This window comes from Nematolebias whitei, chromosome 9 (genome assembly GCF_014905685.2).
Source record: "Nematolebias whitei isolate Nwh7 chromosome 9, NemWhi1, whole genome shotgun sequence".
Lineage (NCBI taxonomy): Eukaryota > Metazoa > Chordata > Actinopteri > Cyprinodontiformes > Rivulidae > Nematolebias > Nematolebias whitei.
In genome coordinates, this window is record NC_056506.1 from 43,121,478 (window position 1) to 43,133,194 (window position 11,717).

The window sequence follows — 11,717 nt, forward strand, 5'->3', positions numbered from 1 at the left end:
AGGCAGATTTTATGTTTTAAGTTTGTTTCTTTCATTTTCTGTCGCTCTGCTTCACCGCTGCGTTACTGTGGCTGACAAATGATCCATTTTAGGTCCGAGTCTGTTTTTATGTTTTTAATGTTGGTTTGTGTGTGTATAATTATTTGTGGGCAAATTCAGGTCTTTTTTTATGCTTTCCTTACATTTAGTTTGTTACAGGATAATTTCTTTACTATAAGATCTTAAAGCAAGTTTTTTTTTTTCTAGTTTAGAAGATTTTAATTAACTAATATTTGGTCCGGTCAAACTGACCATTTCTGTAAAAACAATGCAATTTAAAAATTAAAGAGTCAAACATCACTCGCCACCAGCGCTCAATTTGAGCCGGATCCTGCCAGAACGGGATCCGGGAACTCTTATTTTGACAGTGTGCGTTCCAGTAACTGTTTGCTTGGATGCGGTGACTCTCAGGCTTACTAATAATAAAGTTACGAACAAATATCGACCGAGTAAAACTTATATTAGATATGTAAACTGAAAATAATTACATAAACACTAATTTTAAACACAACAGCCACGAGCATCTTCCTAAAAGATTGATGGGGGTGAGTGCCGAGCTAACCAGGCAGGCAGGCACCTGGAGGTTTCACGTGGAGTCAGGCCACAATGAGCAGGGACCGTGTCGGGCTTGGAACTGTCAAGTGGGGTGTAGGATGCTTGACAGAAGCAGAGCGTTTACAAATGTAGGTAAATGTTGATGTTTAACAACCTGTTAAAATACACCAAAATGCAAGAAATCACATCTACTTTATTCAACATTTTCTGGGGGAGCCCACCCACTATTTGTGTTCCAGCATGGATTGGTTTACAAATTAAGCCCTGTCCGCCACCTTTCATGCCAGTTTTAAACTATGATCTCTTGCTGTGTTGCAGCCATTTTGGTTCAACCTTGAAACTAATTTCTTGTGAAATCATCTTGCATGATCTGCTAGTTCTTGGTATATGTGTTTTGAGCACCTTTCAGCAACTACCAGACCAAATCTTATGTCAATATGTGTAAAACTGACTGAGTTATCATATATTTGTTCGCTAATGCCAACTAGCTGTGGCAGCCATCTTCTATTGGGTTGACTCATAGTGAAAAAAGTATATATATTTTTAAATAAAGTTTCAGTTTACTAAAACTAATGCAAGTTTTTTTTCCCTAATATTTTCCCTGATTCTTGCTTTCTCCTATTTCTACGTTTGTTTTCAGAATCACGACCACGGCTGCGTCGTTTGTACCATCATCTCCCGCTCGGACGAGTTCCACCCCCCCATCCTGCCGCCGCGGGCCGACCTCACCGTGGGACTGCACGGTCAGTGGGTGAGCCAGCGCTGTGAGGTACGCCCCGAGGTCCTCTTCCTCACCCGCCACTTCATCTTCCACAACAACAACCACACCTGGGAGGGTCACTACTACCATTACTCTGACCCCAGCTGTAAACACCCCACCTTCACCATCTACGCCCAGGGACGCTACAGCCGAGGGCTTCACTCCACCAGAGTCATGGGCGGAATGGACTTTGTCTTCAAAGGTAACGATATTAGTTTATTTCATAACTAAATCTTCTAGTGTACATCTCATCATACGCTTGTTTACACATCACTCGACACTATTGAGGACGTCATACGGTCATTATATTTGATCATATCGTTTCATACTTGGAGTCATGTGACATCATTGAACGTCATACTACACTCATGTCATTTAATAATTTGTCATGTGATTACATACTAAATGTCAAACTCTTGTCTCATATTGGGCATGATACTTTGCACACTATATATTTAGTCTTTGTACTATAGCGTGCCTCATTTTGTCGTGACTTTACAATGATCATACCATTTGTTTCATGTGTCATATGACATCACGCTTTAGTATTTGTCTCATGATCAGATGAAACGTAACGGTATGATGAGACATTCTATAGCATGTCACTTGACAGTATCACAAGACTCATTTTAAAGTACGATTATTATGACCTTGTGACACAGACACTAGATAAATCATGTCATATGGCGCCATATGACATGAATCAAACAGTATGCCGTTCATTATTAAAGCTCTTGACAAAATACCATGAGACGTTACATAATACTGTAGTACATCTTTTAGTATGTCCGTTGACCAAGAATGAGATGCATACATATGGAATAAAAGTATGTGTTTAATATGAGACACTTGGCATAATACTGTACAGTGCATCTGGAACGTACTCGCAGCGCTTCACTTTTTCCACATTTTGTTACAACCTTATTCCAAATTAATGTCTTTCCTCAAAATTCTACATACAATACTCCATTATGATGATGTAAAAAAAAAAAAAAGATTGAGATTTTTGCAAATGTATTGCAAATAGAAAACTAAGAAATCACATTTACACAAGTATTCACCACCTTTGGCAGCAGTCACAGCTTCAAGTCTTTCTGAATTTGATGCTTCAAGCTGAGCACACCCGTCTTCAGGCAGTTTGTCCCATTCTTCTTTGCAGTACTTAAGCTCCGTCAGGTTGGCTGGGAGACGTCTGTGCAGCCATTTTCAGGTATCTCATATGTTCAATCTGATTCAAGTCTGGATTCTGGCTTGCCCCTCCAGGATCTTCACAGACTGGGCCTGAAGCCACTCCTTTGAGATCAGGGCCATGTGCTTTGGGTCGTTGTCCTGCTGAAAAATGAACTGTCACCCCAGTCTGAGGTCAAGAGCACCCTGGATCAGGTTTTCATCCAGAATGTCTCTGTGCATTGCTTCATTCATCCTTCCCTCTATCCTGACTGGTCTGCCAGTTCGTTGCTGAAAAACATGCCCATAGCATGATGCTGCCACCACCATGCTTCACTGGAGGGGTGGTATTGGCTTGGTGATGAGCAGCACCTGGTTTCCTCCAAACATCACCAGAGTTCAATCTTGGTCTCATCAGAAGAAAGAATTTTGTTTCTCATGATCGAAGAGTCCTTCAGGTGTTTTTGTGAACTCCAGACGAGCTGCCTTTTATAAAAGGAGTGGTTTTCGTCTGGCTTACTTGACAGATTGGTGTATTGCTGCAGAGATTGTTGTCCTTCTGAAAGGTTCCACTATCCACAGAGGAACGCTGGAGCTCTGATAGGATGACCATCGGGTTCTTGGTCCCCTCTCTAAGACCTTTCTCCTCCAATGGCTGTTTAGTTGGCCGTCTTGCTCTAGGAAGAGTCCTGGTGGTTCCAAACTTCTTCCATTTATGAATAATTGAGGCCACGTGCTCATTGGGACCTTCAAAACAGCAGGATATTTTCTGTATCCATCCGCAGATTTGTGCCTCGACACAATCCTGTCTCGGAGGTCTACAGACAATTCCTTTGACTTAATGCTTGGTGTTTGCTCTCTGACATGAACAGTGGGACCTTTTGTATAGACAGGCGTGGACCTTTCCAAATCAAGTCCAGTCAACTGAATTTACCACAGGAGGACTCCATTTAAGTTGTAAAAACGACTCATGGATGATCAGTGGAAACCGTATGCATGGGAGCTAAATTTTGAGCTTCATGGCAAAGACTGAGAATACTTGGTAAATGTGATTTTTGTAGTTTTCTATTAAATTTTTAAAAGTCTCTCAAAAAATATGTATTTTTTTCACATTGTCATAATTGGTAATTGTGTGTAGAATTCAGGAAAGAGATTAATACAATTTGGAATAAGGCTGTAACATAAAATATGGAAACAGTGAAGCGCAGCGAGATGCACTGTATCATCTCTGGATCAATCAAACTTTCCTCTAGCACTAACTGCACTACAAAGTGCTGAGAATATATTGTATCTTATTCATAATGTCATACTTCCATACGTTTAGTATGAAACCATGACACTAACAAAGGGCATGTATGGTGTTCAACGTGACACAACACCAAGTATCATGAGACATTCATATTGTGAGGTCATACTATAGCATCCTATCATATATTACACCGTAATGTTTGCAATTTCTTACAATATAATCTCGTACATCAAAGAATCATGTGAGGTCATACTACAATACAAGGTTTAAGTCATGTCGTCTGAACGTCGTGTTACTTTTGGCTCATTGCACTGAGTCACATGACTGAGACAGTAGGACACTCCGTATGACCTCTTGACACGGCATCAGTAAAATATAATTTGTAAATATACCTCATCTGTAGTAGTTGTTTAGTTACAAAGGCTTTGCATTCAGCGGTATAGTTGTAAAAAGAAAAGTCTCAACTAGTACATGAAGGCTTTACAAAAATCAGAAATTGGATTCAGTTTAGGAAACATCTGTAGAAACACGTGATGAGAAATGGTCTTGTCTCCTCCAGTGAACCACATGAGGGTGACGCCCATGGACGTGTCCACCACCTCCCTCCTCAACGTCTTCAAAGGTAACGAGTGTGGAGTGCAGGGCTCGTGGCAAGCTGGCGTGGAGCAGGACGTCACCGCTACCAACGGCTGCGTGGCTTTAGGCATCCGGTTACCCCACATGGAGTACGAGCTGTTCCGCATGGAGCAGGACACCCACGGTCACTATCTGCTCTACAACGGCCAGCGTCCAAGCGACGGCAGCAGCCCCGACCACCCTGAGAAGCGGGCCACCTCCTACCAGATGCCCCTGGTCCAGTGCTCATCGAGCAGCCAGCAGCCGGATCAGAGAGGAGGGGACAAGGACAGGTCTCTGCTGCGTGACTGCTCAGGGTGGCACGGAGGTGGTCCCCAACACAGTGTGGCTTCTGCCACCATCGTCACTGCTCTGCTTCTCTTACAAACTTAGAGCAGTCTGCGCACGCAGCTCAAACAACTCGGGAGACTGCATTTTGTGAGAACCAAACGTTTTGGGTGTAAAGGCCGAGAACTGAAGTCCTTTAAAACTGATGCACTGCAGAAACTGCACTTTACAGAGTGGAAGCACCTTTCTGTGATTCCACCTTCACGTTTAAACCTGGAGCTTTACATCGTGGTGTCATCCTTTGAAAACCTCTTGTACAGTCTTGACAATTGTCAAAGTGTTCACCTGTTTACTGAACACATGGTACTTAAAAGTTTTAGAAGAGTGAAGTATTAGACACGGATCTTACTCCAACTGAAGATCGTGCTGTTGTCTGGAATACAATCGACTCATCTGCAGCATTTTTGAAGAAAGTTCAGACCAGTATAGACCAACATTTGGCCTAATTTCAAACTGAGCTTTTATGAAATTATGTACTCATGTTAATAAAGTACATCTGAAAATTTGACATTTTGGTGTTTTGACTTAAACCGTCATCTGTCAGCATTTGTATGATTCATAAAATTCTGTAACATGTACAATGAAAGTTTTCTCAAAACTTTAGGTCAATTTTGACGCATGACATTCAGGAACTGAACTCATGGGACAAAGTACAGGATAACACGACACCATAAGGTGAACACTAGCATGCTCAGTATGACTTCACAGAACATGATTCAGCGTTTTGTCAAAAGCCATAATATAAGATTCATGCATGTCCCATGACACCACCAAAACATGCAGCTCACATTTAACATAGGTCACACAACATACCATCACAGGCCACACAATATAGTATGATGTTCAGAATGACGTCACGACACGTCATGAGACAGTGTAGCATTCAAAATGTCACACCTTTGAGACATACTACGGCACATAGCGTTTAAAATGATGTCACAATACAATCATGAGACACGTACTATAGCGTAGATGTCAAAATGTCAGACGCTAAAGCAAAATGGTGTCATGACAGCATGAGACTCATCCGACATACAGTAAAACTAATACTAGTAAGGCGTATCGTGACAGTTAAAGGATGCAGATACTGTATTCGGTATGACAGAACGGGGATGCATGAAAAAAAAAATAGACAATCGTATAAACAAAATGCAAATTTTAAAGACTGAATAACGCCAGCTACAAAAAGTGTTTTGTTATATTTCGACAATGAGTATACACTGAATGTTTGACAAGCCTGTAGGCCACAAAACTTCATAACTGAAAACCTTTTTACAAATAAACTTCAGGATGCCGTCATCTTCATGTCGACATGGCTGCCTTCATTGTTTGGGGGGGGGGGGGGGGGCTTCCACTACACTACACAAACTAAGATAATGTAAACACAAACACTATGATGTTACTAAATATGCCTGTTCACAATCAGTAATGTCCAGGGTATCTAAAAAGATTGTGCAAGACATTTGTACAATTTAATTACTCCTTTGAGTTGTTACTTTTCTTGGCAGCATTCGTTTATGAAACTGTGGAGCCGCTGGACTCTCAGCCACCAGCTTCATTTCTCTGCTACAAAGAAAAAAGCAACATTTCACCCTTTCCCCAAGACCCCTTCCTGCAGGCGTCACTCAACTTATGAATAAATAAAAGGTTTCTCTTTATCATCTTAAAAGGTATATTTAAAAAAAATAAAAACTTTGCAGCTCGTTTACCATCATGGCTGAAATGTGTTAATTTATTAGTTTCGTCATGCACAAGATGGTCAGTACAAGATAAAATTCATTAAAATCCCAACGTTTTTTCCCAAACATAAAAAAAAAAAAAAAAAAGAGCACAATCCCAGATTTCTTTTGATTTGCCAAGCTGTTCTGTAGAATAGATCCATTCAGTTCGGTTAAAGCTCAGCCATGTCATGCTGACAGAACATTTACTGCAGGCAACAGCAAATCTGCTACTGGCAGCAAATGTTTTTATGACACATGAAAAGACTGCTATAAAAACAGTTTTTATTTTTATTTAATGATTAATACCATGGGACATCTTTTTAAGAATGAAAACTTCATTTCAGTCAATATTTGCCTCAGAAGGAATAAGTGTTACAGCATGTTTCATAATAATAATAATAATAATATTTCTGCATCTGTGTTGTTGGGACAACAGGACAAATGTACAATAAGAAGCACCTATAACCCCAGCTGGACCTGAACATTCCAACGGAAAAAAAATAGAAATTACAAATTGATTTCAGAGGCAAACCAGCAACAGGTTTGTTGAAATGGAAAACTGTCCATCCCTGTTTAAAAAGAATTTCAAATAGCATTTACAAGACACCTACCATTCCATTTGATTTCTATTCAAACCACAGAAAAAGAAACTAAACCTGGATCTTTCAACTGCTTCCTGCCAACGGGTCCAAATTTTTGCATCCACCATGTTGCCCGACGGTAAACATTCATTGTCCCATCACTTCTGAAAACCAGCCATCAAAAACTGAAAACAGACATCGTTTGTTCTAAGTCAACTCTTTGGGGGAATAAACCGTGAGATTGTAAAAAGCAACACCTTCGAATGATGCTGTACAGATGTGTTCACTGGAGGCCACACTATCAACGACATGGCAAAGTCAACGAAAAGACTTGTTGCTTTTTCCAGGCCTTTTTATTTTATTTACTTTTTTCAGAAGCCAAAATTGAAGATACGGCTGGCATGCATTCCCCCAGTCTACAATATGAATTTTCCAGAGAAAAAGCCAATGAAGATCGCTGCTAAGACAACAAGCAGGGAGGGCAAATAGGCGATGGTGTGTTCTCGGCCGACGAGGTTGGTGGAGTTTGCAGTCATGTGGTCTGAGCGAGGCATTTTTCTGAGTTTGTTAACGTCATCCTGTAAAAACAAAAAGACAAAGAATTTAAGAACATGACTAATAGACAGAAAAACTGGTAAAGGAAACGTGTTTACAAGAAATTATGAGGCAATATTCTTAAATTTCAAAACATTTTTCTAATGTTTTTTCTTGGATAAGGTGATTCTTTTTGGCTGAATTACACCTTGTGGAATTAAATTTAGGAAGAAATTTTCTTTTCAGTAAAAATGTTTTAAATCTAATGTCTACACGTTTTATTCTAGGGCTGCATTTTGCACCTTCTGGACACCTTTCTGACAAAAATAGACAAGTGCAAAATGGTCACATGACTGATTCACACGTTATGTTAAGAACATGATTCAGCAGCACGTCTAACCTTTAACTGTCGGTTCTCCTCCGTCAGCTTGTTGACCTCGGCCTGCAGCCTCCTGCACTTCTCTTGCACTCTCTTTACCTCGGCATCATCCGCTGCTACAGCTGCGGGACTTGTGGTCGACGTCGGCTCCGCTCTCGCCAAGTTCATCACCGGGACAGCTCTTGCCACCTCAACATCATTCTGCATCACAAAAGGAGGAAATGCATGACTGAGGTGAAATCTGGCATGGCTTGACTTAAGGAAGGATGCCAAGCTCTAGATGAAGGAATATGTCAGAGAAAGGCCGCCTTGTTTAAAGTTCATGGTACCAGATCAAAGAGACGGGAAAGTTAGATTTGATGTGGTTTTGTTTGTGGGACGGCCAAGATGACGACATGGGGAAATAAAGGCCTGCATTATGAGAGTATGAAAATTCAACTACTGTACTGCAACTGAAGGTTGTGAGAACATGATGTTTTTACCACTGCAACAATTTAACCATTTAGTGTATAAAAAACAACATTAAACTAAAGATGAATTTCAGACCAAAAAATACTTGATAAAAATAAAAAGCTTGATTAGCTTCAACATAAACGACAAGGTTATGAATCACTTTTAACTCTTTGCGCCTCCAAACACAAGAGTTCACGATTAATTTAGGGAATGGTACAGAATTTCAGATGGTCTTCCTGAGCAAATTTAACCTTTTAAAACATGATTTAGTCAGTCAGACATCAGAGGGGAGTAAAAGATGATAAATACAGAAAGCTATTGCACATGAAAATGTTCTTTGGCAATTTTTACAACTCTACGTGTTTTGCTTTTGATGCTAAAGAGCTGCCTTCCTTTAACGTCTCCCTCCTCTAAAATGTTCTGGCATTTTAACATTCAACACAAATCCCCAATCAACAGAGCAATAATTCAAGTTATAAATAAGCTGTTTTAATGTGCAGCTATGCCTCTTACCACTCTATCATTTTCAGAAGGCATCTCAAAGACACATCTCAGCTTGGAATCCATGAGCTCATCGGGTTTTGCGTCTTTCCACTGGTGGAGATAAAAAAAACAATTAAAATGGGCATGTTGTTCATTAAGACAAAATATTAGAAGGATTTTATCCACTCACACTACGGACACACACATGCCACATTACATCACTATATACACAAGCGCAGATAGTTTTGAACCCATGTGCATTTCAAGACCAAATCAAAACATGAGCTGCTACAGTTTCAAGATGACCCAGATCTGATATTACTACACATCAAAGCTCCAAACTTTCACAACTTTTTAATTTTAGTTAAGCTATTTCATACAGGTGACGAAAAGAAATGGAAAAAAAAAGTTCGAATATATATATATATAAAGTTTTAACGACTACAGTAGCGTCTCTAATTATCTGACAAAGCTTTTTCTGACCTCTGGTGGACAAAACTGGAAATTCATGCCTTCACTTTGTCAACACTTTACATGTTGGGAGCATTTTTTAAAAGGCCAAAAATAAAATGAGGTATTTTAGACAATAAAATAAGGCTGACTAGTTGTCCAGTTTTGGCATTTCAAAATGTGAACAACATAATTTAAGGCATATTAATGCTTTAGTTTATAAAATGGTCAATACAATGCTGTAAAGTTTAACTATATAAAAACAAGAGTATTAGGCAGATTTCACACATTAATAATAAAAAGTGTGTGCCACTCAATGAGCTGTTTCACAGATACCGCCTTCTTTGTTTAGACCGCCTACTGAATATGGCACGTAATGGTTTGTGGGATTGTTTGGGGTCAACAGACAGTGAAGTCAATGGACAGGTTATCGAATTCTGAAAATTGGACTGTTGCACTGATTAAAAGGTTTTGTTGGTTAGCGATGTACTTATTTCTAATGTGAGAAAGGAAATGCTTGTCAAGAGCTGTTCAGCTGCTCGTATGTTGGGATTGAAGCCTTAAACGACTGCTCTACATGCAACCTGGAGTCAGGCAACGTCTTTCTTGACCGCACATCATATTTGACAAATATATCTGAATGACATGTGTTATTGTTAATAAATAAATTGTTAACAAATGTATAGATGTGTTCCAACTTTTCAGAATCTCTTATTGAAAAAGAAAGCTAATAACCACTTTAATTCATATAGGGTAAATTGGGATATCGGTTATCCATTTATGTTTAAAGTTACAGGTTATAGAGTAAAAAAGTGTGTGTGTGTGTGTGTGTGTGTGTGTCAGCATCTGCAAACGGCTCATGCTGAAAATAAACAGTCCCCAACTTTCACAAGGTCCTTGTTGAGTTGAAACTTACTGGTATTTGCTTTAATTGAGAATAAATAATGTCAAACGTTTTACAACACTGTTCACTGTCCAATGCTATGACACCAATTGTTGTAATTAATGTCTCTGTATTGAGGTAAAATATAAAATGTGCAATATCTACTTGCAGATTAAGCATTTTACTAGATTAAAGGTTTCAGATTGAATTTATTAATACAAACAAGCAGTAAAAGCATAATTTAAAAGGCTTTTCAAAAATTTTTGTACAACTACTTCATGGTTTAAATCACTGTTCATGTTTATCTTGTCACCTCCTGTTAACACAAATAAATAAAATGTGGCGACACACTTTTCTCTAAAACCTAAGAATTAGTTTTTTTTAAAAACACTAAAGCATTAGCATGTATCTAATGGTAACAACATACAAAAGACGTTGTAAAAAACTAAACGGCTCTGATTCTTGACCTCTTTTCTTATTTCCACGTATTTTTTCCGTCATCTGCCTGAAATTAATTGGTCAGCCTTCGGTATCTAAACTACCTCAACCGTCAAAATTATGGTAGCTAACCGAACCTCGCTGTTAGCATAATGTTAGTTTTATCGAAGTATCCAAAGCTAATGCTATCCGTGTCCGGAGCTAATAACTGCAAAGACATTTCCTAAATACATAAGAAAAGCTATAATTACCTTGAACATGAATTGGTCAGTATACTTTAGTAACTTAACGACTGGATTACCGAACCGCTCCTCGGTAACGGACCGTTCAGTTTCTAACGTTTTTTTTTTGGTTGGATACGCAAAAAAACGGTTTGATTTCATTTGACCGAGCTGCTCCAACTCTTCTGCGTGATTGACAAGTCGAATAGGTCGCGACCTGACGCATGCGTAGAAAGGGGTGAAAAGGGGAGTTGATCGGCACAAATTGATCTCCCTCCGCGGGAGAATATAGGGCTGCCGAGATGGGAGTTTGCAGTATTTTTTTAAGAGGAAAATTGCATTACTGGGTTGTAAAAATTGGGTTGGATTTTTCTCTCAAAATTGATGGTACTGAGATATGTAGAGTGAATGAAGTAAAGTTTCTGGGTGTAATTATTGGTGATAAACTGTCATGGAAACAGCATATAAATCTTGTAAAAATTAAAATATCTAAGTCAAATGCAGTATTATACAGAGTAAGGGACTTATTAAACAATGATGCTTTATATTTGCTATATAATACACTTGTAGTCCCGCATTTAATCTATTGTGTCACTGTTTGGGGTACGGCATGTAAAACAATAACAAAGCCTATTTTTATTCTGCAAAAAAGAGCTGTAAAAATTATAACAAAAAAGTGTTATTGTCACCCTTCTAATGTTCTGTTTTGTCAATTGAAAATACTTAAGTTTTATGATTTGGTGGATTATAATATTCTTTTATTCATGTTTAAAGCTCAGAATTGCATGCTACCATCAAACATATTTTGTAAAAAGGAAGAGTTGTTATAATTTGAAGGGCA

The 11,717-nt window shown here is 38.9% G+C and overlaps 2 protein-coding genes across 2 annotated transcripts in view; one reads left to right on the top strand and one right to left on the bottom strand.

Moving 5' to 3' along the window:
• The first annotated feature begins 578 nt into the window (after window positions 1-578).
• LOC119414283 (protein APCDD1) lies at window positions 579-4,848 on the top strand. Its single transcript, XM_037681377.1, has 3 exons — window positions 579-680; window positions 1,235-1,556; window positions 4,330-4,848. Exons 1-3 carry the CDS (start codon window positions 579-581, stop codon window positions 4,776-4,778), a joined length of 873 nt encoding a protein of 290 aa, XP_037537305.1. The 3' UTR covers window positions 4,779-4,848.
• Window positions 4,849-7,396: 2,548 nt separating this feature from the next.
• Window positions 7,397-11,717, bottom strand: part of vapal (VAMP (vesicle-associated membrane protein)-associated protein A, like) — a 15,300-nt gene continuing 10,979 nt past the window's right edge. The window contains exons 4-6 of the mRNA XM_037682379.1: window positions 8,915-8,995; window positions 7,970-8,149; window positions 7,397-7,613 (exon numbers count right to left, since the gene is read on the bottom strand). Of these exons, the coding sequence (XP_037538307.1) occupies window positions 7,452-7,613; window positions 7,970-8,149; window positions 8,915-8,995 (423 nt within the window). The 3' untranslated portion in view covers window positions 7,397-7,451. The remainder of the gene's footprint in view (window positions 7,614-7,969; window positions 8,150-8,914; window positions 8,996-11,717) is intronic.